This window comes from Emydura macquarii, unplaced genomic scaffold, assembly GCF_026122565.2.
Source record: "Emydura macquarii macquarii isolate MOO-44397 ecotype Brisbane River unplaced genomic scaffold, CSIRO-AGI_Emac_v2 contig_3092, whole genome shotgun sequence".
Lineage (NCBI taxonomy): Eukaryota > Metazoa > Chordata > Testudines > Chelidae > Emydura > Emydura macquarii.
In genome coordinates, this window is record NW_027133229.1 from 3,388 (window position 1) to 31,137 (window position 27,750).

Genomic DNA, 27,750 nt, shown 5'->3' on the forward strand with positions numbered 1-27,750 from the left:
AGATCCCTGTGTATGTTTGTCTGTCTCTATCTGTGTGTGCCTGTCAGTGTGTGTGAATGTGAATGAAAGCATCAATTGAAACATGTGTCTTCGTAATTTGTAGTATTGATATAATGTTAATACTGTTTTCCTAGTGTTTATATTATTAGTAATGCTATTTCATTGGTAAAGCACAATATTGATATTATTACAGTGTTGATACTTTTCTTTTCTTTAATACTATCTACAGAAGTTTCTGTGTTCACAATAAACGTGGCTTGTTGCCTTATCCCCTAATAAGATCCTGTAATATTTGTTATTTGGGTAACGTGTACTAACGGATGGCACAGTGCAGCAATGACCTCTATGGCTCGTGGTGCTGGCACAGCGTATTTATGCAAGTTACAGGTGCAGATGTTTGGTCTGTACTTATTTACTCTTGGAAAATGACCCAAACTCAGACTGTGACTGTGTGGAGACATTAACCATTATAAAAAAACACATTATAATAAACCAGCCAGGGCAGCAGGTGTAGTTAGGGGAGGAGGGACGGAGGCAGGTTGGGTTTGGAAGGGTCGAGGGGATCACTTGATCATGTCGGGAGTCTGGTGTAAAAGGCTGAGCCAGGCAGCAGGAAGGGGCTCCACATAACTGCTGCTGTGCTGTGATGTACTTGGAGCATAAAGAGTAATAAAGACACTTGGGTCAGGTAGCCGGGTGCACTGTATGTGCTGCTTAATTCCCCAAGTGGGCCTGCCAGCCAGGGGCTCCAGGAGCTGATGGGGGAGCTCATTCACAGTCAGATAGTTACAAGTGAACATCCCCACCATTGTCTGTAAATTGTTCATGCTGTAAATTGTTGGTGACAACAGAGTTTTATGTCACTTCAGATACCAAAAATTATTTTGTACTTTAACCTGCTTACCAACACATTTTCCCATGTAATAATGCAATCAGATTGGATAAGAAATGACCCATAATTTCAGTGGAATATAGGGAAAGGACCACAGGTATTTCTGAAGGAAAGTTTATGGAAAAATTACATATTTTCAGCTTAACCTTTCCCTGTGAGGAAAAACACGTTGCTTCACCAGCTTGTGACACTTAGAAACCAGCCAACAGGATGAAAAGCCAAATAAATCCATCACAAGATAATTTGAGGGTGTGGATATTCAAATAATTAAGGCAATTAATTAATTAATTAAGATAAATAGAAGGCGCTCTGCCATGAATTGAATATTTTCAATAAATCTTCAGAATTGAACTGCCCTGAAACTGTTCATACTGCATCAAGGTTAAAAAAAAAGAAGCATTTGTAGCAATGCCATGTGATGTGCCTCCCCTTATACTTCTATTCAACTACCTCTTCAAGAAATTAGGTTCAGTCACTAATTTCAGGGAATTAGACCAATTAATCACTAATTTTACAGAGAATTCCAGAAGATGGAGGACAGAACCCAGAGCAATTGGGCTGAATTTCCTGGAACAACTTTTTTTTTTGGTGCTCTAAATGTCACATGACAGCAAACATTTCACCCTTTGGACTGATGTATGACTGAGAAGAAAAGTTTCCTGATGAAGTTTTCACCAAATGGCATGAGAAGTGTCTTTAAGTGCCAGGGTCCTTAATACAATTACGTTAGTTTGTGCTGACTCATTTAAGGACTACAAGTCTTTCTCTATTTGTTTACCAAACAACATTTGTTGTGTCCTGATAACAAGCCCACAAAGAGCTCATTGAAATAAAAAATGGACACTCACAGCACATTGCCTGGCAATAATATTTCTAAAGAAAAACAAACGATGAAGGCTAAGGTAGAAGAGCTTCCTGTATATAGGAAAATAGCATTTGAGGGGGGGACTGTGTTTTGTTAATTGATGTGAGGAGAACAGGAAAGGGAGGGTCATATTTTAATTACCGATTATATGTAGCTAGAAAGTTTAAAAATCACATGAATTAATTCTAGCAGAAGTTCTTGGGATATTAATATGGAATCTTGTGTGAGTTCATTGAAATGGTTTGCTTAATTAAGTCTGTCATCTTTTTTCACCTATTACTTTTCAAAGGCGCATGTGCCCTGCCTTCCAGATAGTAAGGAGAGACAGAGAGCTGACAGTTTTGTTAGGAGAAATATTTTGGATTTCCTGAAATCACGCAGCAGAAATACAAATGAATGATATTTAGAGGTGAGTTTTAATGTTGTTTTGAGAGAAGAATAAAAACATAAAGGTCAATAATTCCATTTTGAAACATATGTTTAGATACTTGAAATGCTTTGAAATAATCTTGAAATGTAATTTATAATATTCTGATACTTACACCTTGTATAGCAACATTTTCTAACTTAGAACAATCTGTCTTTTCTCTTTTTCTCCCTATTTTACAGTGAGATTTCACAGAGGCAGAAAATTTGGACAGGAGTGACTGATCCTCGTCCGTCACCATCTGCTACCCCTGGGCTGGGAGATGGGGAAAAATGATGGGGAGCAACGTGTGATGGGGCAGCAGAAGACACGAACTGTCTGTCCATATTTCCTACCAGTATCACCCTGTTCCAGGAGCCGTTTATCACACAGCACTTGAGAGGGGCAAACAAGTGGGGAGGGGGAAAGAGCTGCCTGGGCTCCTTCCCATGTGCGGGTCCCATTTGTCCTTCCCCTAGCCCAGCTACCGAATCCCCTCCCCCAGCTCTCCCTATCCCCCACCCTCCCCCCATGGCGCTGGGACCAGCTCCCCCCACAGGCTGAGGCTGCAGCAGAGAGCGGCCTGTACAGCAGGACCCGGCGCTCTCACCCCTGCCCCCGCGCTGCCCCCTGGGGCCGTTTCACTCCCCACCATGGGCAGAGACTCCCCCAGGGCAGGAAATGCTGGGACCTTCCCCTCGCTTACTGGCCCTGTCACATTCACTGGGCTCCTCCCCTCCCCCATCATTTCTGCCAGGGGCTCTTCCTCCTTGGGGCTTCTCCCTCCCCGGTCCTTACATTCCCCACCTCCCCCGCCAGTCTACCTCACATCAGCTGGGCTCTTTCCTGACCTCCTGCTGCATCCCCCTTCCCTCCCCCACCCTCAGCCTCCACCCCTGACATTGCCCCACCTAATTCACACACCCCCTGCCCGGCCCCCCCACACCAGCAGCCGGCTTCCCTCAACCCCTTCTCTGCCCCTCTCCCTTCCCCCATCTGACAGGCTTGGTGCTGGGAACTGAGGGGCGGGGGGGGGCAGGCGGGTGATGCCCTTTAGCCCCTCCCCTGGGCACAGGCCTGGGGGCTGCTCAGCGCTGGGAGGGGACAGTCTCTGCCGCGGGTGTCGCTGTCAGGGACAGAGATTCCCTCCGGCCTGGGCTGGGACCGGGCAGATGATCAGGGGAGCCGCGTTTTTACCCCCAGCACTGACACCAGGATAGAAATAAGGGTGAAGCGTCCCAGAGAAGGTGTCAGTGAAAGTGAAGAGCTGGGACCTGTCAGTGACATTGTAAAATGAGACCTCGCCCGCCTCATAGTCCAGGAAAATCCCCACCCGGCTGGGCCTGACGCTCACGGGGAGGCGGGTCCTCGAGGTGGTGCAGGCCTCGTATTTCTCATCCCTAAGCCATATGGCCCAGTATCCATCCTCAGGTGAGAGTGATCCTTGTCCATTCCTTCTCACAGATTCCCTACAAATCCCCAGAGCCCAGTCAGGCTTGTCTCCCACCTCCACCTCCCAGTAACGCCTCCCGCCCGGGAACCCCTCAGCGCCCAGCACAATGGGATAATTAACAAATCTCTTAGGATTGTTGGGCAGATCCTGGCGTGTGTCTCCGTCTCTCACACGTTTCCGATCCTCAGACAGGACGAGGTTGGGATGAGCCGTGTCTGGATCCAGAGTCACGTCCACTGGGGAGAGAGTCACAGAGTCAGGGCCGGGGCAGGGGCTGGTCATGGGGATCAAAGGGAAATTAACCTGCGTCCCCGTTAATGGCTGGGGGGGGGGTTGTTGCCCGTTAAGGGGAGTCAGGGCCCCTCTGCACATGGGAGCAAACTTGAGGGGAAGGAGAGCAGGAGCGGGGGAGGGGTGGGTGGGAAGGTGTCAGCGGGGGCAGGGCAGGGGAGGGCAGCCCAGGGACGCTGGAGGGGACAGGCTGATGCTGGGAGAGGCAGAGGAGGGGCTGGGGAGAGGGGCAGGTGCAAGGACAGTGGGGGCCAGGGAAGGAGCAGGCACCAGGAGCACAGAGAGGGGTGAAGGGAGGGGCAGGTTCCAGGGGAAAGGAAGGGGACAACCCCAGGGGCAAAGGGAAGGAGAAGGGGGTGGGCTCCAGGGGGCAGAGGGGAGTCATGGGGAGAGCCAGGTGCCAGGGTCTGGGGAATAAGGAGTTGGGCAGGCACCCAGGGGCAGAGGGGGTGGCTAGGGCAGGGGTGGTCACTGGAGGTCAGAGCAGGGTGAGTGGAGGGACAGGTGCCAGGGGGCAGAGTGGGGTGATGGGAGGGGTGGGCACCAGGCAACCAAAGGGGACAAGAAAAGGGGCACAGAGGCAGGGGAGAGGGAAGGGGCAGGCAGGAGGGGACGCAAGGGGAAACACAGGGAGACGGGGAGCCTAAGGAGGGGCTGACACAAGAGGGCTAGAGCGGGGTGAAGGAAGGGGCAGGCCGGAGGGGCAGTGAAAGGTGGGGCTGGCTCCAGGGGCTGGCTCCAGGACACTATAGGGGGCGAGGGAAGGGGCAGGCAGGCGGGGCAGAGGGATCTCAATGGCAGCGGTGCACACCAGGTGGGCAAAGGGGGTGTGTGGGAAGGCGCAGGTGACAAGGGGGCCGAGGGGAAAGATAGACTTCAGGGGGCACTAGGAAAGCAAGGAAAGGAGCAGTTGTTAATGGGGAGAAGGTGAGGATAGTACAGGTGGGTGCCAGGGCGCGGTGGAGGGGCCGTGAGTGGAGGGGTAGCTGCAAAGAGGGCAGATAGGGGAGGGTCAGGTATGGGGGGTAAAATCGGGGGGGGTTGAGGGAACAGGTGATTACTAGGGGGGAGAGAGGGGTGTGGAGAAGGGTGGGCCTTGGGGGGCATATGGTAATTCAGGGAGCAGTGGGCTCCAGTGGGGGAAGAGGGTGGATGAGGGGAGGGGTGGGACCCAGAGGTTAAAGGGGGTGAGGGGAGGCACAGACAGCAGGGGGCCCAAAGTGGGGCAAGGGAAGGGGTGGGCACCAGGGGGCAGATGGGGGTGAGGGTAGAGAGAGGCCTTAGGGGGTCAGAGGAGTGAAGGGAGGGGCTGGCACCAGGGGAATGGGGGGTGAGGGGAGGGGCAGGAGCTGGTGGGAGATTACCAAGGGGCAGGCACCAGGGCAGAGGGGAGGGCATGTGGCATGGGGTGATCAAGGGGACTCATCAGGGGGTGGGAGGGCAAGGGAAGAGGTGGGTGCCAAGGAGATAGAAGGGGGAGGGGAGGGGTGATAGCCAGGGACAGAGGGGCAAGAGAAAGGGCCTGCAACAGTGGGGCAGAAGGGGGGCGAGCAGGCAGCAAAGGGGCAGGGGCAGGCATCAGAAGGCAGCAAGAGAAAGGGGTTGGGGTCAGAGGGGCAGGCAGGAGCACCTGCTGGGGGACAGAAACGGGGAAAGGAAGGCGCAGGTAAAAGGATGGAGTGGGAAGGGTAGGAGTGGATTCCCTGGGCAGAGAGGGGTGAAAGGAGGGTTGAGCACCAGGAAGGCAGAGGATGAGGGAAGTCATGGATGATGGGGGGGCAGAGGGTGGTCGGGGGAGGGGGCATCAGGAGGGTAAAGGGGGGCAGGGAAAAGGGCAGGTACTGAGGATTGAAGGGGGTTGAGCAGAGGGTCTGGCATTAGGGGGGCAGAGGAAGGTGAGGGAAGTTGTGGGCACCAGGGGGCAGAGAGGGGTGAGGAGAGGGGCCTGGGGCAGACGTAGCAGGGGCGTTGAGGGAGCTGAGGAGAAAGACGGGAGGCAGGACAGCAGAGGAGGGTGAAGGGTGGGCATCAAGGGCAGTGGCAGACACCAGGTTGTAGATTGGGGGAGGTGAGGGTGGGGTGGGAGAAGTGGATGCCAGGGGTGGGGGTGGGGTGGGCACCAGGATGCAGAGGGTGGTTGGGGGAGAGGCAGGTGCAAGGAGGGCAGGGAGTGAACGGAAGGTGGGTTCCAGGAGGAAGGGCGGGTGGAGGGGAAGGGCACGTGTGAGGGAGGCAAAGGGGGGCAGGGAAAGGGCAGAGGAGAGGATAGAGGCAGAGGACAGGTGGGCCCAGGAATGAGGGACGGGAAAGGGAGGGGTAGGAGCCAGGGGCCCGAGGGGGAGCAGGAGATTGGTGGCACCAGGGGGGCAGAGAGGGTGGGGGGGGGCAGGCCCCAGGGAATCTCTGTTGCTTTGTGGCCGTGTGTGGCTGGTTTGTTGCTAAGAGCAGGTTGGTGCAGTCCCCACACACACTGGCCGGGCAGCCCTGCCCCAGGGGGCGTAGCTGGGACTCTCCATGCCGGCTGGCCCCACAGGCCCCACCTTCCAGCCAGACAAACCCCACAGCCAGCCCTTCCCCCAGGGCAGGGTCGGAGTATCTGAGCTGGCCTCACTGGGGTGTGTATCTGCTTATTGGAGGGACCAGGGGTCATTGCTAACAAGACTGAGGCAGTGGGGAGGGGAGATGTGGGGGCATTTCCCCACTTACTGCCCCCTCCATCTGGGAGAAGCTGCACCGGGTGCCAGTCCCAGCTCACACCTGCGCAGTGTCTACACTGGTTGTTTGCACCGGGCACCGACACGGCTGAGACATGGCTGTTCCAGGGGCTGTCACCCCTCCTGTCACTGTGGTTACGGATCAATAATTACAGGGACACTGGAGCAGGGGGGCTGGGCTCTGGGGATCCCGGGTGGGGCCCGACCCACTGGGCTGCAGAGTTATTCTCACTCTCATGCTCTGGCCCAGGACCCGTGTCAGTATTTAGACACCGAGGGGTGTCTGCAGCAGGAGAGATCGAGGGATCCCAGCTACAGACACGTCTACACAGCTAATTTTAATGACATGGAGCAAACCTCGTCTGTCACCCGGCTCTGAGAGTCACTGCCACAGGCTGTGTAGATGAACTATTTGTGTCAAACTGTCGATTTTCAGTTCAGCCAGACCCCAATGGGCTCCTCACCCCCATATTCCAGCTAGACCCATCGCCTCCCCACTCTGGTCAGAGCTCTCCTGCTTTGTGTGAAAATCAGAAAAGCCTGATCAGTTTTTCCAATTTTCTGTTTTTCACAAAAATCAGTAGGGTTGTGGCCATAGCTGAGAGAGACCATCTGAAGGTAGCCCAGTGGCCCAATGTAAGCAATGAATTGCCACATAATTGTGCTCCATGATTTAGGCCAGTTCTACACTAGCAAGCTGACACTGGCACAGCTGGACAGATAAAGCTGTGCTGCTGTAAGATCACTGTGTAGCTGCATTACGCTGATGGGAGAGAGCTCTCCTGTCGACAAAATAAAACCAGCTCAGTAACCAGCGGTAGCTGTGTCGGTGGGAAAGACACAGCGCTGTGCACACGAGCGCTCATGCCAGCAAAACTTACAACACTCAAGGATGTGTTTGTCTCACACCCCTGAGCGATAAAAAATTTTGCTGACATAAGTGCTAGTGTAGACATGGCTTAAACTCTCAGGCTGAGATTCTGTGCTCGGAGCCTGCAGCCCAGGGGAACGTAAGGGCGAAGGTGTCTTTAAACCCCCATCTTCCCTGCATCCTCGTGATCCTGTGTGTTCCAGATGCCAAATGAGACCCCAGTTCAACTCAGGGCTCGTCTGCAGGGGAAGGTTACATGAGTACAAGATAAGGTGAGAATTTAAACCGCTCATGTTATACCGGTGTAACGTCCCATGTCAGCGCTCTTATTTCATAATACAAGTGCATTTTTCTGGCATAGCTGATGCCTTTAGTTCCGTCAGCCTTTCCCTGGGTCCTATGGGCAGCAGTGAGGCCCAGGATCTCTGCAGCACGGTGCGCTGTGGCTCCAACACAACCATCTTGTTCCCAGTCCCATCTCCACACACCCCACAACAGGGCTTGTGAGTGTGTCCTCAGAGGGCACCTGCAGCTGTTCTCTGCACTGCTGCACTGGAGGAATCCTCACCCAGTTTGATCCAGGGATTCTGGAGCCATTTTATGCTGCTCTGGTCCTTTTACTGAACGGACCAGGAGACCTTAGCGCTGTTCCTGGCTCTGGTCTGACATTGGGCGTGTCTCTGTGCCTCAGTTCCCCTTCTGTAACAATGGCAACTTCCTCCTTTGGAAAGCATTTGCAAGCTCTGGCTGAATAACTCCATATAAGAGCCAAGTGTTGTTCCCTTTTGTAAGGACGTGTAATGCTAACAGTTCACAGCCCTGGGGGACAGAGCAGTGATGGGATTCTCGCCAGCAGCGGGTACGTTTACTTCAGAGGCTTTTCCAATATTCAATGATCAAAGGTAGCATCTCTGACTGTAACTGCTCCCTTTCCTTAGGGGGCCCAGTATTAATCTACTGGTCTCTAGGTATTATAGCACTTTTAGTATCTTTGGCTGGAAGAGCCCAGAGGAATCTGGCACGTGGATTTAGGAATGGAAAAAACATGGGTGATTTGGAGGCTGCAGATAGGAAAAGCTAGAGATCCCCTGCTGCCTTAGCGCTAACTTACCTGTGAATTGTCTCAGCATTTCCATCAGGCCAGGGACTCTGTACGCACCCTTCAGTTCATCAGCAGTGAGCTCTGGTTCCTGCAACCTCACCTGCTCACTCCTAAAAAGAAGAAAATCCTGTTATCCCTCAGACGCTCAGTGCTGGTCCTATTGCAATGGGCTTGATATACATTGATGGTAATCTGAACATAGAATCTTACCTGGCCAGTGTGTCCTTTACATCCTAACGGGAGAGAAAGTAGGTAAGAAAGTGTTAGTGTTGAACAGTTCATCTGTTCTGTGTTCACATCACGTCTGGTTAATTTTCTCTTTTTCCTGAGGTTTTACAGAATGCAAAATACCTGCAGATCTGAGTTCCATGAGGACTTATTATAATTAAGACTTCTTATAATTAAGACTTCTAATAATCAAGAAAGAGTCTAGGAAGGTTAACAGGCAAGTCTTGTAGGGGCAGGGCTGTGTCTTTCTGGATACTGGAAAGCATCCAGCACATGGTGGCTGCTACCCTGAGAGAAACATTAAAACCAGTCAATGGGAGTTAGGTGCCTAACCTGTTTGATGCTTTTGAAAACCCCAGGAGGTGCCGATCTGCATCTCTAGGCACCTAAATACCGCTGAAAATCTGGCCCTAAATCACTCTTGAAAATGGGATGGAGGCTTCTAAGTCACCTAGATGGCTTTGATCATTCTACCCTTAGGTCCTATGTTTAGGGAGCCAAATTTTGGCCTAAATATTACTAATAATACTGTGAAATACTCTGTAAAGCTGTGGTGCAACATACATAAATAATAAATCAGTAAATAACAACAATCATTTTGCGGGAGCAGGAGACACTCTGTGTTTGTTTCCAGGGCTGTGGAAAATCCAAACAAAAGGGGAACTTTGTGTAACTCACCTTCAGCAGCTCAGCGGCCGGTTGCTGACACTTCTCCTTTATCTCTGCCATCAGCTGTTGCAGCAAGGAGCTTTGCTGGGAGAGTTTGGTAACATTTTCTTTTAATTTCTTCAAAGTTTCCATCTCCTCCTCCCCCAGTCTCTGGAGAAAGAGTTCCTTTTTCTCATTCAGAAGCAGTTCTAGTGTCTCAAATTCTGACAAGATTCGCTGTCTGTGATGATTTACTTTTTCCTTTAGTTAATAAAAATACAAAACCAAACCATAAATATCAGCAGAACTATCAAGTGTATCAGGCCATTTTGGGTGCAGTACATTAGATTTGAATGAGTGTGTATAGATTTATGTTTTAAGGCCAGAAGGGACCATTGTGATCATCTAACCTGACCCCCTGCATGGCACATGCCGGTAAATTACACCAAGGGGTTCCTGCATCAAGCCCATAGCTTCTGGATAAATAATTAAATAGTCTGTGAAGCAGGGGGCTGGATTCTGGGTCTCCCACTTCCTAGGTGGGTACCTGACCCGCAGGACTATAGAGACATCCTCGCTTGCTCTCTGGTCCACTAACTATATGAGCATTTACACAAACTGGAACAGTTTCCACAGGAGAGACTGAGCTTCCCCTCTCCCTCTCAGACGACTGTCCTGAGACTGGGCATGAGATTTCCCTGTTCAAATCCTTCCTGTCCCTCAGGCCTAGGGGAGAATTACCCTGGCTCCCCCACCTCCCAAGTGAATGCTCTAACCACTGGGCTAAAAGCTGTAAGAGAGGCACCATCCTGCCCCCAGTCATTGTATAGGGAGCTGAGGCCCCTAAGCCAGCGATTTTCAAGGTGCCTACAGCTTTGGTGTTGTAACACTTCAGTCCCTGTGTGGATCTGGGCCCGAGTCACCCTCAAGTAACAATTGCATCCTTCACTCTGCCCCCACGTGAGACAATAAACCCAAAACTCATGTTTGGGGAAAAACAGCCCCACCCCATCTCACCCCCGTCCTTTCCTTACACTAGATATTCGTCAGGAAATGCAAAACGTCCATAAAAGGCAAGGTGGGACAGAATTAGCAATTAAAAACGCATCATCATATGGGGTGGGGGATGGAGACCCTAGAACCCCTTCACCAAATGCCCCTACATTTGCCCCTCATATTCTGCACAGGTCCATCAACAAACACAGCAATTTTCAAGCCAAGCTGAGTATATCTGTGGATTTTAGAGCACTTTGAATGTCAGCTTTAAACTGAAATGGTGTTTCAGCCTTAAGCAGGGTGCAGAAAGGCTGCCCCTGAAATGTGTGTAACTCCGTTAGACTCTCTGGAGCCAGTTCCCCTCTCATTGGCCCAGTGTAAATCAGGAGTAACCCTATCAGTGCTAATGGGGCTGTAGTAGTGTAGAACTGGTGTGAGTGAGAGCAGGGCTGTCCCAGTGAGCACAGTCCATGTCAAATCGACCAAATCAGAATGGCAACATTTACATGGGTTTTGCCCTGGTGTAAATGCTGACACAAGGTGTGAGACAGCGAAAAGTCTGGGTCTGTATCTTCCTATGTGTTGCTAGAACTCTTGGGCTTGATTTACAAGAGGCTTCTGCACTAGAAATACAGATAAATAAAATATGTATTTATCTGGCCTCATTTGTATTTAGAGTCAGTGTTGTGGAATCAGAAAAATATCACTGACAAAATACCTTAGTCTGAAACTCACTGACAGACTGCCTCAGTCTGAAACTGTGCTAGAAATGCTAAGTTCAAGTGGAATGTCTTAGCCCTGCCATCCACATGTAAATTCGTTAGTCTATGTTGCAGAACTTATCCACCTTTGAAGTCTGAGCGCAGACATCCCCTGTCAGATAAGTTAGTAAGTGTCTGTGCGTGATCCAAGACTTCCTGACACCAGAAGACCCATTTTGACAGGCTAGCATCTGGAGCACCCCACAGTGTTCTGTAATCACCTTACTTGTGGGAAATAACCTGTTAATCAAACTCCACTATATACGATCTCTATGTAAATGAATTTAAGACAAATCCATATAAGTCCTTTGTATCTGGTAGCAAGGCAAAGTGCCAGTGATCAGCACAGGGGCTGATGGGCTTCCCTATAGCTATAGCTGTTTGTGTGTGTGACACAAATAAAGCTCTACTTGATCTAACCCTAAAAGGAAGTTGCGTGATCTTTCTTCCACGACAGTGTAAATCAGCCCATTGCTATTAAGTGTCATGAAGATTTGTTCATTTTTACCCTTCCGTTCCCATCCACATTCCTCAAGATGAACATTTTCTGGAAACTCTGATTATAATCATAAACAGGGTTTGTTTGTTTGTTTTAACGCTATGCTGCTATTGTCTATTTTTATCATGATTTTCTTGTACATTTTTAAAAATACTTAAATAAAATGAGAGATTAAACCAAACTGCAGACACTTACTTTCCAGTCGTTTGGTTTATTCTGCTCCTTGGATTCCAGCTTTGAAATCTCCTCCATTGCTTTCTCCAGAAGCTCAATGTCTTTGTGGAGTTTCTCCTGTGGGGATAACGATGCCGGGTGAATTCTGCTGCAGTGAGTCAGAGCTCTGGGGATTCCTCACCCATGGGTGGCAGGAGGTTTTGTGGCCAAGCCCAGGCCGGCTGTGAGGGGACCAGGGTTCTGTGCCCAGCCTTGCCATGGACAGAGCTGATTTGAGTGACCCCGGGGCTCTCTACAGAGCTGTCGTATTGGCTCCCCAAACAGCCAGGCTCTGTCTGGGTTACAGAAAGGTGTTGTGCTATTGGCACACGCAGTGCTTGTTTCGGGGCTAACTCCGACCCCTCCTAGAAGGCAAGGATTGTGTTTGTGCCTAGGTATCTGACTGGGATCTGGGACCCCCTTCCCCAGCGCTGGGAACCGCCACTTGACACACTTTTTGTTCCAGCACATGGCACTAGAGCGTCAGCATCACACTGGCTTTCAGCCTGGCTCTGCTGGTTCGGCAGCTCTGTCTGAACCAACCGTGGGCAAAAAAACGCCTCGTGTGGATCTTGGGCAACTCACACAGAGCCTGCCCCCTTCAGCCTGGTGGATAAACTCCCACTGACCTCAGTGAGGGCAGAACTGGGCCCGTCACCCTCTGTGCTCAGATCCCCCTGTGCAAACAGGGCGTAGAGGGCAGGACTCTATGGCTAGACCCACTGGTGTCTGTGTGGGGCTCCGACAGCCCGGGATGGAAGCAGCGCTGGGAGCGAGTACAAAGCATGATCACTGCTTTCACTTCTTGTAACAGCAAGTGACCATGAGGGAGTGAAAACAACAGTCAGTGTTTGTAGATGCCTGCAGGGGCTGGGGGCTGCCGTGCAGAGTTTCAAGTCAGAGACATATTGATACGTTCGGCAGGTGAAATCCTGGTCCCATTGACGCCACTGGGGCTGGATCCACGAGGCACTTAGGCATGTGACACTCAGCACTGCAATAACTGACTTTTTAGCACCTAAATTACCTCTGGACCAGCCCTGAGACCCACAAAGCCTGAGTTAGGGGCCAGGCTCCCTGTACAAAGCATGGGGAGAGACAGACACCTTAGACTGTGACCCACAAACACCAGCAGGCCGGGCTGGGAGCTGCCTAAGCCAGCCAATGGGAGATGCTGAGGAGAGGTGTCCCAACTCCGTCCCCTCAGGGAGGTGGGCACCTCACTCTGGGCTGCAGGGAGGCACCTGGCTCTGCCAGCGACCCCAGCCAGGAACCCAGCTCCTGGAGTCAGGTGGTCGGACACTCAAGCTATGAGCTCTGAGCCTGCCTCACTTCGCATAAAACCGCTGGAGGAGAAGGAGGCGGATCCACCCCCTTTCTAACTTTTAGCCCAGCAGTCAGAGCTCTCACCTGGGGCATGGGATGCTGAGAAAGGAGACCCGTGTTCCAGTCTTATCCCTCAGGAGAGGATCTAACCACCGGGCTATGTGGGGCTCCCTCAGTCTCTCCTGGTGAAGCTGTTCCACTTGGATGATGAAAGGGGCTGTGAATTGCAGTGGCACCTCAAACTGGGACTTAGGTTCCTATGTACTGTTTTGGCTTCAGGCCTGGGAGTTTTCCACTGACTTCGATGGGGCCAGGATTTCACCCCATAGATTTAGAAGACTCCTACCCATCATGGCTAAACTCCATGTCATTTTAAAATTAAACGTCTCCTGCAGTCATTTAATTTCTACTGAATATTTAGAAATAAATCATGTTTCCTACCTTGTATTCCTGAGCAGCCTCCTCAATGGGCACCCGAGCATGAGATCTGTGCTCCTGGATTTTATCACAAATCAGACAGATCACCTCACCATCATCTTCACAGAACAGCTTGACTTTGTCCTCGTGATCCCTGCAGACTATCTCCTCTTTTTGGTTTTCAAGTTTTATTCCTAGTTGCTGGATATTTTCCACCATGCTGGCAAGCTTCCTGTTGGCCTGGAATTTCCCTTTCTTCAATTTTTCCCTGCATTGTGGACAGCAAACTCCCTCTGGTTTCATTTCCCATTTTTCATAGTGATCAGTGATACAAACTCGGCAGAAGTTGTGTCCACAGTCTATGTTCACTGGATCGTTGAAATAATCCGTACAGATGGGACAAACCGCTTCATCCAGTAGCTTTCTCAAAGGATGGGCAGAGGCCAAGGCTGTGGGAATGTAAGAGTTGCAGTGACCAGTTTCACTTAATGAATTATTCTCTAACTGGAAATCAGATGACATTTGAACAGTGAGGGGAACAAACCATTGGAACAGCTTACCAAGGAAAATGGCAGCATTTGTCATCACTTAGCGTCTTTAGATTGCCTTGGCTGCCTTTCTAAAAGATGTGCTGTACACGGACAGATGTGAAGGGCAGGAGGATGATTCTGATCATCTAGTCTGAACTCCTGCATAACACAGGCCAGAGAATTTTACCCAGTAATTCCTGCATCCAGCCCACAATCTGTGGTAGGTACAGCAGATCTTTCAGAAAGCGACATCCCATCTTGATTTAAAGACTCCACGGGACAGAGAGTCCACCATGTCTCTGGGCCGGTTCTTCCAATGGTCAATTACCCACACTGTTAAAAAGCTGCACCTCATGTGGACTCTTTGTTTTCATTTTTATTGTGTTGGTTTGCTCTTCCTCTTTCCTTTCCTTGGTTTTTCTCTATTTTTAGCTCAGGATCCAGTTAGTTAGAGATTGGCCAGGTGTTGCAAGAGCTAACTATACTCATATCATAGTTCAATATTTGCATCTTACTTCTAGAGTGAGCAAATTCCTGTGCTGGCTGGGTCTGTGTGTGTGGTCCATCCACAGACAGCCCCTACAGGGTCTGGCTCTTCCCAGGCAGGGGGAAGTAACTGGCTCAGGAAGTAACTCTGAGTTCAGGGTGTGGGTGCGTTTGCTGCCTGGGAGGAAAAGCGAAACTCTTTGGTAGCAGCAGCTGGAGGGCTCCACCCTCTTCCAGTAATAAAATACATGCTCTGCTTACAGAGCGTGGGGCCGGGCCATCATTCTGGGGGCTCTGCCTGCTTGTGTGAACCCACCAATAAGGAGACCATGAGGCCATGTAACATGAGCTTGAATGTGTCTATGCCCCCCCCCCCACACACCCACACTGACATTGCTAGCTCCCCTCCCCTTCCCATCCTGTCATGCCAGATGTTGGCACTGAAGAAGCCATTAACAAGTAAGAAGTTGTTCCTGGCTCTCTTGCCCTGGGCTGCTGCCTACACGTATCACAGCCAGCAGCTTACAGGGGGCTGTAAGCAACATTGCTCATGTAGCCAGAGCTGAGCAGTGAGCTGAGCCCCTCACTCCCATTACCCACCCCTACCTGGGCCTCCTGCCCCAGCTTCAGCCAGGCTTCCCTAGCCATGCCCCAGGCCCACCCAGTGCACCCGCCTCTGAGCCAGGCTCCTGTGCCGCACACAGGGGTGACGTGTAGCTTAACTCTGCATTTTCCGGATTTCAGATGTTTCAGTTTGTGCCAGCTTCCTCCCTCCCCCTGATCCCGGCGCACATGGAGGGGCAGGAAAGAGGCTCAGACACCCCGAGAGGAGCAGGGTCTCCCACATCTCAGTGCACACACACAGGGGGAGAATTCATGGCTGACAGGTGCTCTCGCCCCATAACCTCCGACATCCTCTGCAACCTCTCACATTCTGCAACCCTTTATGTCTTCTCCCCTCCCGCTCCCCTGTAATCCCAACCCCTCCCTCTTACCTGAGCCCCCAGCCCTTTTTCCCTGCCTTGCCATCCGTTCCCATTTATCTCCCTCCCCAGAATACCCCCATCCCTCGCTGCAGACCCAAACCCTCCTCCACTATTCCCACTCCTCTTGCACCCAGAGCACCTCCCCTCCCAGGGAGCCTTCACAGCTGCCATGAATTTTCTTTTAAAAAATAATTTTGGCACCTTCTGAATATTCTGCTGTGCACAGGTGACATTGCTCCACAATCATCATCATCATCAAACACCTCGGCAGAGGCAGATGTTTCCCAGATGTTCACTTTTCCTTCTCAGAGTTGTGCCCACAGCAGGTTTCAAAGTTCCATGCTCCCAGAAATGTCCAGAGGCCCAGTGAGATGTTCTGTTCTCCCCAAGCAGGTGAACAAACACAGCCTGACACAATAGCTCTGGGACATGAGGACTGCTCCATTCACCTCAGTGGCTGTTCCCATCCCCTCCCCAGTGCGGGAGAGTTTCTGATACAGGCCAAGCCTGCCCATTCTCAGCTCCTCACCCCACTCTCAGCAACTGTGCTTGGGTCATGCTCTGAGCATAGAATTTCTCAGCTCCCCACCCAGAGGGGCAGAGCTTCCCCAGACCCTGGCACATAGACGGGGAGAGGGAGGGAGGAGGGCTCAGACACCCCCAAAAATGCAAGTTCTCCTGGAAGTTGGTTCACATGAGGGAATTTGGGGGAGTCAGATACCCATAAACGTGCAGGGGGCCCCACATGCCAACACCCACAAAGTAAGGAAGATGGGCTCAGGAATTACCGGGGGGGGGGGGCAGGGAAGGGACACCCACATCCCTGCCTATGCAGGAGGCTAGAAAGGGGGCTCAGATTCCCCAGAGAGGCAAGGCCCCCCTCCAGGAGCTGGCTCACATAAAAGAACAAGGAAGAGTAGGTCAGACCCCAGTAGCTGGGCTGGGGTCCCCAGATCATCGTGCACACACACAGAAGGGGAATGGGGAGTGATAGGTGCTCCTGCCCCTATTCTTCTTCAGCCCACCTGTCACTGACGCCCATCTTTCCCTTCACTATGTCCCATTCCCCCGCCCCATCACCGGAGCCCCTAACCCCTCTCCCTATAGTCCCACCTACTCCTCCACACCAAACACCCTCCCCTCCTAGTGCCCATTTGTTTGTGTTGTTTATTTTCTGCTCAAAAATAGTGTAAATGCCTTTGCATTATTCTGCTGTGCTCAGATCACATTTCCCAAAAACCAGAACCCCTTTGAAGGGGCAGATTGGAGCAAAAGGCCTGTCCCTCGGTTTGGATTTAAACCCACACTGCCTAGGTCAGGGCTCCTATTCAATGACTGCGACTTTCCCTCAGAGCCACCCCAGTGCTGTAAAAGAAGAGCTATTTGTCCAGGGAGTTAGCCTCTGTCTGCATGTCTTCAGCGTAATCCCTTTAGCTCGTCATTAGCACAGGAGACAATTGATGAGCTAAACCAGAGGAGCAAAACCTTTTTTTACAAAAAATTAATTAGATTTTCAGCACAGGGCTGGTGGATGCCAACATGCCCTGTTCAGTCCCTGAGCTTTGGAGACCCTGGGGTGATTAGCTGAGCCCTAATTTGATCTCTAAATATGAGCAAAACTTGGCTGCCAAAATCTGTCAACTTTAAGAACAGCTGGATTTTGAGGGGAGGGCTGTATCTCAGGAACCCCTTGGCCAAATAGCCCCAAATTTGGACCAGTAATAGAAACCTATGCCCCCATGAGCCACACCTAATTTCAGGGCAATCCAAGCAACTGTGCAGATTTTACAGCACTTAGGAAAGACAAGCTTTAAACAGAATCTTGATTTAAAACTGAACTATAGCAGGGCTGTCACCTTTATACACTGATGTACTTAATATACCTTAAACAATATTGATAAAATACTTATCTACCTTCAAACTTGTTGGTCCAGAAAGCAAGTGTGAATTGCTCTGTAGGCTAGGAATTATGACGGTCACTGGGGAGGGATGAGCACCTGGACCCCAGTCTCTGTGTCTAGGACTATTTAATTATTTATACCACCTAGAAACAGCTTGGACAGGAGGGTGTGAGAGGGACCCACTCAGGAGTGTGACAGAGCAATTCATTTAAGGCATATTTCTCAACCTGTAGTATGCGCACCCCTGGGGGTACGCGAGACACAGGCAGGGGGTACGCGGTGAAAAATACAGTGAAAGGAGGTGAGTGGCAGCCGCCGACTTTTGGGGAAGTTAGGTTGCAGCCACCTGCTTCCCACCCAGTTCCAGCTGGGAGGTAGAGGGCAGCTGCCGCAGTCCTGGGAAGCTGAGCGGCAGCCGCTGGCTTTTGGGATGCCAGGTGGCAGCCGGAGGCTTGGGCAGCGGTCACTGGCTTTTGGGAAGCCGGATGGCAGCCTGCCTGTCCTGCCTTGTCTCAGCTCCCAGGTGGGAGCCCAGTGGCAGCCTCCTGAGCCTTCTGAGCGGGGCTTGCAGGTGGGTGGCTGCCACCCGCGCCCTAGCTCTGAGCTGAGAGACAGCCTCCCATGGCCCAGTTTAAAGACGGGCAGCAGCTGCCTGCCGCCTGCCCACATCCCCGGGTCCCAGCCTGCGCGGAAACCTCCTGTGCCCCAGCTCGGAGCAGGTGGCAGTCGCCCACCTCCCGGGCTGGCAGCCAGACGGCAGCTGCCTGCAACTTGCCCAGGTGGCAGCTCCCCTCCCCAGCTCAAAGCCCGATGCCCAGAAAACCAGGCGGAGAGACCAGTGGCTTGCCCAGTCCTGGAGCCGGGCTCTACCCGCAGGTTACTTGTCAATTTCACTGCGCTAGCTGAGCAGTGAACTTCACATCTATGACAGCCCCAGATTTTACCAGTATAGAAATGTTGAGGAGCCCACACAGTGTGATTTGCCTCAGACCCGCACCCCTCTAGGGATGGCCGTGGGGAGCGCTGCTATCCACTCTGGTGGGCTGCTACTGCCTGCTCATCCCTCACAAGTTCCCAGGTATGTGAGGAGAACACCACGTGACCCCGCCCTCAGGCCATAGTGATTGGCTGGTGCTGACCTTTGCTCCTATACAGAGGAAGAGAAGGAGGAAGAAAGGGAGAAACAGCAGGGGGTTTTGTGATCTGCCACAGCCACACAGCACGGCAGAACTCAGGACTCTGCTGCTTTACGAGAAATACAGTCGTCCAGCGGTAAAGAGGGAAAAGATTGTATTTCTCAGAGTGGAAAACTGAGTGTTGGGTACTTATTAAAATTTTTGGAAGTTAGGGGGTACTTGCTACTTAAAAGGTTGAGAAACACTGATTTATGGGACTAGCTGAATGCCCAAGACAAGGTAATCTGCGCGCACAATTTGGTGAAGATCAGTCACAAAGTGCTGACACCTGGTGACCACAAGTGGAATTACAGGGAATCGCCTGAGCCCAGACAACAACGGCTTGTGACAAAGGTTAAGATTCTGTCAGGGCCGTTTTTAGTAAAAGTCAGGGACTGATCATGGGCAATAAACAAAAATTCAGGGAAGCCCACGGCCTTTCCCTGAGTTTTACTGAATATACCCTGAGGGAAATGGGTGACTAACCCAGGAGCGCTGCCGGGGGCTGACCACTGGTGGGGGCTGCTGCTCCAGCAGCCCCAAGGACTGGCTGCCGTTACTCCATGCCCTCTGTGCCAGAATCGTGTCCTTACTTGTGACATTAGTGGCTGGCGAGCACTCTGTCATGTTTAGGGCAGGACACAAAAGTTTAGTCATGGGAAAAAGAACAACTTCCTGAGTGCCCCATGGTATCTAGAGCTCTCTGTCACTGCAGAATCATTCAGAAAGGATGGACTTCTCCTCTTCACAGGGGACCAGCACAAGGCCTAGGCACTTACGTCCCATTTAGAGTCTCAAAATGGGACATAAGCAGGATTTCAGCTGGGTCTAGGTCTCATGCTGCCCTCCAAATGGACAAACATTTCACATGGCGCTCCTGCAGCCTACTCGGGGTTTATCTAGTTCATCACAGAAAATGTGGAAATCTACCTGTCAGTTATCCAGCTCCCTATTTAGAACCAACCCTAAAAACAGCGTAGCTAATTATTATTGGACACAGACAGTTTCTCTCAATTTCAGGGAAGGTTGAGCAGACATGCCAGACACTTTTTTAAAAAGAGCATTAAAATCAATTTTAGATTTTAAGAAATCAAACTTTAAAAACTATGGAAATTCAAAGTCAAGATTCAACTCTAACTAAAACCACCCGGAAGTTAAACTTTTCCAAACCACTATTGCAAACCACACTCAGGGTCACCCAAACAGATGTAACTCCATCACAGCAGTGTGGAAAACGTTGCCCACATCTCTTTACAATTAAACACACATCTCTGGTGTTAAGCAGAATGCTTTGACTGGAGACTGAACTCTTCTGGCGCCATGCTCTGTTTTAGGTACCTATATGGCCTCATTATCATAGTGTCTGGGCTCCTCACAACCTCACAATCTTTTGTGTATTTACGCTCACAACCCCTCTGTGAGGTAGAGTCCTACTATTATCCCCATTGCACAGACGGGGACCGGCATCACAGAGGGACAGGTTTTCTACAGGGATTGAGGCACCCAAAGGTTCAGATAGGTGCCCAGTAGGATTTTCAAAAACAACTAGGTGCCCAACTCCTATTGAAATCAATAGCACGTGGGCATGTCTGAAAATCCCACTAGGCACTAATCTGCTTCTTTAGGCACTTACACACCTTTAATAATCTGTCCCTAAGTGACTCACCCAACATCCTGCAGGACATCTGTAGCACAGCAGGCTACTGCTGTAACCACTGGACCATCCTGCCTCTCTAATCTCATGATCTCAGCCTAAGCATTTGCACATGAAGATCTGTGAACAACCCCCACCTGTGCAATCTGAACAGAAACCTGGAGAGCTACCAACACCTCCACCATTTGAGCTAACGCCCCATCTCCAGGAGATGTTCACATTGGTATTTGTGTCCTGAAAGACCACACACACATTGTGGAGGCAGGGAGTGGGGATGGGGTGGTTGGAATTTCCTTAAATGTTCAAAAATGAGGTGGCACAATTGTTTGTGTTCAAAATCGTGTGATGTTTGTAAGCCAGGCTTGTCATGTGTTTGGAGCTGACTCGTGAGTTCTGAGCGCTGGGGTAGGCACTGCTGAATGTGAGATCGGCGTTCATTACCTCCAAACTCCTGCTGTTGAGTAGAAATGGCTTCCTGATCCTGAACATTCCCATCTTCACTCCTAAAGAGAAGACATTCTCCGTCATCTTTAGCTCAGTTGTTCAGTGCAGTAATTCTGCAGTGCAGCTAACAGGAGTGTAAGGGGAAATGAAAAAGGCAAAGACATGCACAGTACCTGCTTGATGTGCTTGCCTCCTCCTGAAAGAAGAAACGGGAAACTATCAATAATATTCTATAATTTAATAAAACCATGTGAAAAACCATCCAGTGACCATTTCCTGTAGGTGCGCCACACTTAAAGGTACAAAACCCCTTTTCCCATCAGGTCAATCCCATTTCAGAACGGCAAATTGCCCACCATCCCTGCTTCCCTATATATTTATGAATGTCATTCATCTGAGCAAATAAGGTAGCTCACTTATCATCTCCTCTGTGGCTACAATTTCCTAAACACACTGCCACGCACCTTTATCAACCACAGAAGGTGATGCTTCTATATAGACCAGCATTAGCCAGTAGTCACAGATTCGCAGCTGATAAGACTGGAAGGGACCATTCTGATCATCTCGTCTGACCTCCTGTTTCGAGCACAGGCCAAAAATCACTCACCCAGTGATTCATAGAATTATAGAATATTAGAGTTGGAAGGGACCTCAGGAGGTCATCTAGTCCAACCCTCTGCTCAAAGCAGGACTAACCTCAGCTATATCATCCCAACCAGGGCTTTGTCATCATCAACATGTGTCTGAGCTAGAGCAGATCTCTGAGAGACGCCCAGCGATGATTTAAAGACTCCAAGTGATGGGAAGCCATCACAAGGCTTGATGAGTTGTTCCAATGGTAAATCGCTTTAGTGTTAACTGCAGGGTGATGAGATGTTGCCCCCCGTGTTGTATGAACAAATGGCAGCAGAACGGTACTTAGCCTGTGCTGATGAAAGATTTGCTCTCATCTGAAGAGAACTCAACAAAGGAAGCGTTCAGATGCCAGAGGCCTGTGAGAGCAGCAGGAGGGGATGGGGTTTTCCTGTTGAGGCTGCACCAGCGCTGACCAGGGCTGCCCTCAGGCATGGATTGACTATCGCCTCCCACTGCTAAAGGGTAGAATTAATGATTCCTCTTGGAGTCTCTTGTTTTGTTAAAAGCAGGGACATTGCTCCTGTGTGGGCAGAGGGTTTTCCCATGAACTGAGCTGAAATCACGGAAAGCTGCACTTACTAAAGGAACTGGGAAACCTCCAGAGCCTGACAGCCAGCAGAGGGGGCTGGTTGAGCACCACAACTGGCAGGCAGCGGTAGCCAGCTGAGAGATGAAAGTGCAACTAGGATTGTGGTAGGGCAGGGGAAAGTGAGACGGGAGTGACTAAGGACACGCCCCACATGGGGATTCTGCTCATGGGTTCTTTTGTGTTTATGAATTCTCTTTGCACTGTTTTCCCAAACCAGCACTGAGTTACTTCCTTCCTCTTATTAAAAGGTTTACTCCCTACACTCAGACTCTGTGCTGGCGAGAGGGGCAGTATTGCCTTTTGGGGGTACCCCGGGGATAGTGTGGGATTTCCCAGGTGACTGGGTGGGGCTCAAGCCGATTTGATGTTGCATCATTGATAGGAACTGCTGGATATTGAACCCGGCCCGTGCTGCTGCCGACTCTGTCTGGCAGAAGGGTTACATAGCCTAACTCTGTCTGACTTTAACTTCCAACCATTAGATCTCACTCCTCCTTTGTCTGCTGGATGAGAGTCCTTTCCCAGCCTTCCCTTCCCTCTGCAGGGCTAATAGGATTAAAAGGCAGAAAAATAATATTTAAGTAACTAAAACAAGTAGTTCTGACTGCTGTTGACATGGGGACGTAGCTTAGTGAAGTATTTAAATGACAATTAAGGGAGGTCCATGGATCTCAAACTATCCCATATGGCAAAAGGGGCACAGAAGGGGGATGCTCTCAGAGCAAAATCGACCACCGTGTGCCAGAAGACAAGGCTGGAGAGAGAAAGCAGGAAGGTCTCTGCCTTGCTGAGATGCTGACCAGACCTCAGAGTCACATGTCTACACCAGCAGCACTGCATCCGCATAGCTGTACTGATAGAGCTGCACCCCTGCAGCGTGTGTGGTGAAGACGCTCGGTGCCAATGGGCGAGATCTCTCCCATCAGCATAAAAAGCCCACTCCCGCAAGGGGCAGAAGCTGTGTAGAAGAGAAGCTCTCCTGCCCACATTGCTCTGTGCACACTGGCACTTATGCTGGCATAATTTATGTCACTCAGGGTGGTGGAATATTCGCACCCCTGAGCTGCTTATGTTTTACTGACGTAGGCTGTAGTGTAGTGATAGAAGGGGTCAGACCAGACATAGGGGATCACAGGCAGTTTGTCTACGGATTGTTTGTGATTTTGTGAAGCTCTGTGACTCTCTCTAGTGCTTTCTTAAAAACACAAGTGCCTGTGGTTAAGAAACCCCCTTGCTAAGCCCGTGATCCGGGCTCACCTGACACATTGTCTGTGAAGGGTCAGTCGAGAACTCAGAGTGCCCAGCGAGCTGGAAATCGGCCTGAGCGGGTGTAACCAGCTGGGATCTTGGGAGGGCTGAGTCACTGGGTCTGGGGTTCCAGACAGCCGGGCTGGGGAGGATCACAGCCCAAAGAAGGGTGGCAGCCATGGAGTCTAGCTGGGAGTGCATCTGAGAGACCCAGAGCTGGAGTAGAAACACGGGGGATCCTGTGGTTCGGTCCAGTCACAACAGACTGGTGTCTGCCCAGAGAGGGTGTGACACAGGGCCCTGAAACAAAAATACCCCTACCTTGGACTGGTGGGCGGCCGTTGCCAGGGGAATCACCGAGTGCGACGGGCGAGCAGTTTCAGCTCCCCTCCCAGGGCCCTAGGACCCACTCCTGATTCCTTCATTTATTAAATGTGTTTGGCTTCAAGCAGCAGCAGCCTCAATGGCGGACTGACGGGGGTGGGGGAGAAGGCAGCATCCTCCCGCCATGGACCGACTCTGGCCGCCAAAGTAAAATCCTTACTGCCAGCAGCCGGGGCAGCTACCTGAGACACGGGGACATCCTGGCATGCTGCATTCGCTGGCAGCTCTGGGGTTCATGCACTAGCCAGGCTGGGCTTGCCTGGCATGGACTAACCCCTCCCCCAGTTGGCTAGTTTCCTTGCAGAAAACTAGCCAGGGGGACCCGGCACTCTTAGAAATGGTGGGGGGAAGGACTGGGGACCTTCCCTAATGGGGCAATGGGGGGAACAAAAGTAACTCAAGAATCAGCTCCCAAGTGTATCTGCTCCTTGGGCTGCACTGACTGACTGGGGGGCGGGGGGGGGGTGACAGGGAAATCCCCCTTGAAGGCAGAACTGATCATTGGGTGGGGGGAGACAGGAGGGGAGGGAGGGAAGGGACAAAAGAGGAAGAAGGAACAAAAAAGAAAGGGAGGAAAGAGGAAAGGGCGAGGAGAAAAGAGGGAAAGGAGAAAAAAAGGAAGGAGAAAAAAAGTGAAGAGAGAGAAGGGAAGAAAAAAGCCAGGAGGGAAGAGGAAGAAGACCAGGGGCTGTCGGAGCCCGGCGCAAAGTGAAGCAGCAGCAGTGGGAGGTCAGGGTGGGGGAGCCGAGGGGAGAAGAGAGGCTGGGAAGAGGCAGCAGCAGCAGCGGAGGAAGCAAAAGCTCCGAGCCGGCTGCTGCCTGCCCTGAACTCAGCTTCTCTGGCACCAGCCCAGGAAGCTGCCCAGCGGCTCAAGTGTTGCTACAAGAATGGGGCGAGGGAGGGGGTGACAAATACAAGCATCACCCCGCGCTGGAGACCCTCGGTAGCCACTGAGCAGCCTGAAAACGGGCCCCAGAGTTACAGTTCCCTGCAGTCAGACAGAGCGGACAATGTGCCATCATTGTTAATACCCCTACCTGAGGCTGGTGGGCAGCCTTTCCCATAGGGATCACAGCGTGAGAGCGGTGAGTTGGGGATCCTTTGCAGTCCACACACAGGGATGCGGCATCCTCCTTACAGAACCAGGCAAACTCTTTCCCATGCTCCGCACACACATTCCCCGCCGTACTTCTCTTTTGTCCTGGATTTAACTCTAGTTGTTTGATGGTTTGTACTAAGTGGCCCAGCTGCTCGTTAGACATGAAGTCTCTTTTCTGGAACTGTTTTCCACACCGGGGACAGGAGGGTTTCTTCACTTTCTTACAGCATTTGGTGATGCAGGCCCGGCAGAAGTTGTGCCCACACTCTATAGTCACCGGGTCTGTCAAATACTCTTTACAGATGTTACAAATGGCCTCCTCCAGCCAGCTCCTGGCTAAAGAGGTTGTGGCCGGGGGTTCAAGACCCTCAACCTTGCGTTCCTCACTCCCTGGTGGAGCAGGTGCCGCCATGGCTGCTGGGCTCTCAGTGCTTCTGTGTCTCCTTCCCCTGCCCGGTGCGCTCTGCTGGCACTGGTGGGAGGTGCCGCTGCTGGGCTCTGCCCTCCTCGGTGGCAGGGTGAGGTGAAGAGAAGGGAGGGGCCTGGAGGGGAAAGAGGAGAAGGTAAAACAGAAGAAAGGGGGAGAGGAACCGACTGGGGGAAGAGGAGGAATGACAGAAAGGGCAGGGACACCCCCTAGTCAGGTAGCAGGAGCCAGGAGGGGATTTTATCTCTGTGCTCGGCCCTGCTGAGACAAACACTGGGACACTGCGCCCAGGGAGGGTGCAGAAAAGAGGCACAGATTTGATGGCAGGGCTGGAGGAAATGCCCTCCAGGGACAGGCTGAAATGTTCAATCTGGTTAGTTTGTCAAAAGGAAGGGGGAGGGGTGACTTGATCTTGGTGTTTATGGGCCTCGGTGGGGAGAAAACAGGGGGCACTAAAGGGCTCTGGGATCCAGTGGAGAAAGGCAGAACAAGAACCAATGGCTGGAAGCTGAAGCCAGACACATTCAAACTAGAAATAAGGCACAACTGTTAACAGTGCAGGTGATTAACAAACTCCCCAGGTGGCGGATCCTCCAGCCCTCAGGGCAGGTCTACACGACCACTTACATGGATCTAACCTATGTCACACAGGGGTGTGAAAAAGACACACACACCCGAGCGACACAAGTTACAGCAACCTAAGCACTGTCCATAATGGTGCCCACAGAGGTGCAGTAATTCTGCTGCCAGGAGCGTGTTCTCGTGTCGGCTTAGAGCGTCTTCACTGGAAGCGTTACAGCGACGCAGCTGCTCCAATGTAGCACTTGCCCTTCAAATGTCTTCCAGTCCAGACTGGTGCTTCTCTGAAAGGAGGCTTTAGTCAAACACAGGTTATTGGGCTCAGGAAGTAGGTGAAATTCACTGGCCTGTGTTACAAAGGGGGTCAGACTAAATCTAAGGGTCCTTCAGGTTTTAAAATCTCTGACTCTATTAATTCTGGCAGGGCTGGGATCATCTGAAGTCTCACTGCTGGAGAAACATCAGGAATAATAGCACACTAAACAGGCTGTGAGTAAAGTGCACCCCCCGCAGGGGCTGTCCTGCAGGGCCTTAAAAATGCAGGAGGAAGATAGGAAAGAAAATCCAAGAGTTTGAGGGTCTTAGACTAGCACAGGGCTTCCCAGGGAACAACGAATGTCCCACTGGCCTGTCTTTACACTCACTTTCCATTTTGTGTTCGCATTTGATCATTACACAGTGACTGGAACCAACAAGCACATTCTGTTATTTTCTAGGGCTGGGGCCTGGTTTTCTCTGCTCCTAAGGACAGAACAATCAGTGTGGTCAGCACGCACTGTCCAGTTCAGTTTATTGTTTCCTCATCCTCCCTGCCCACAGCTGCACTGGGAGTCCCCGTCACTCATGTTCCCTCCGTGGTGTAGATTGTAGCTCTCTGGGCCGGGCACGTCTCTTTGTTACACGTCTGTGACGGGGGCTCCTGGGCGCTATGTACCAGTCACTGATACTGATAACCAGTAACAGCCAGTGGGGGAATAAACCAATGTGGTGACAGTTCTACGTCGCTAACTCAGAGTAACGCAGGTGCTTGAGATGGGTCCCTGCCCAGGCACAAAATGGAAAGCAATGGACAAGGGAATTTGTTCTCCATCATATCAGGGGAAACATGACAGGGCAGGACAAGCTCAGCTGTAAATAGGGCCAGAGATCTCCTGCTCTGCCCACAGCTGCCTCTGCCTGATTTAGCAATGAACCCCAAATGCACAAATACAGAATGGGGATAACTGGCAGGTAGCAGCACTGGCTGAGAAGGATCTGGGAGCTGTGGTGGATCCCAACTTCACCATGAGTCAGCAACCAGGTTGCAAGAACAGAGGCATGGCATGCCAGTCACAGGAGGGACAATGGCTCGGTGCTGGTTAAGCCTCACATCCAGTTTTGGATAACAATGTATAGAAAGGCTGTAGAGAAACTGGATAGGATCCAGAGGTGAGCAACAAAGATGATCAAAGGGCTGGAATGCTGCCTGTCAGCAAACTGAAGGGCCGGAGTATGTTTTCAAAAGGAGATTAAGGGGACATGAGAGCGGTCTCCAAATGTCTTGAAAGGCTGCCATAAAAAGGATGGACAATAGTTGTTCTCTGTGACAGCTACGGCTTCAAACTACAGCACAGCAGATTTAGATTAAATCCCAGGAAAAATCACCTCAGTGGGACAATGGCACACACTGTTAGCAGCACAACAAGGTCTGGCTAATGGACAATCACCTCGTCTTAGCAGCACAAGCATGGTCTGAGGGTGCCCCTCCCCCTCCCCACCCAGAGACCAGGGCAAAGCCCTGACAGTCAGGATTACTGGGCCCTGGCTCAGCGCAGGGGGCTGGACTTGGTGACTTCTCGAGGGCCCTTCCAGCCCGACGTTTCTATCCATTAGTTCTCACCTGTCTGAGACTCTCTGGGCCTTGGAGCCTGACCCGGTGCCCCCTGCAGTC

At 51.3% G+C, this 27,750-nt stretch overlaps 1 protein-coding gene across 1 annotated transcript; it reads right to left on the reverse strand.

Moving 5' to 3' along the window:
* Positions 1-3,199: 3,199 nt before the first annotated feature.
* On the reverse strand, positions 3,200-25,226 carry LOC137141583 (E3 ubiquitin-protein ligase TRIM39-like). Its single transcript, XM_067530515.1, has 9 exons — positions 24,753-25,226; positions 21,032-21,054; positions 20,856-20,917; positions 13,707-14,131; positions 11,922-12,017; positions 9,501-9,731; positions 8,805-8,827; positions 8,604-8,704; positions 3,200-3,852 (listed from the first exon to the last, which is right to left on the reverse strand). Exons 1-9 carry the CDS (start codon positions 25,224-25,226, stop codon positions 3,293-3,295), a joined length of 1,995 nt encoding a protein of 664 aa, XP_067386616.1. The 3' UTR covers positions 3,200-3,292.
* Between the last annotated feature and the right edge of the window lie 2,524 nt (positions 25,227-27,750).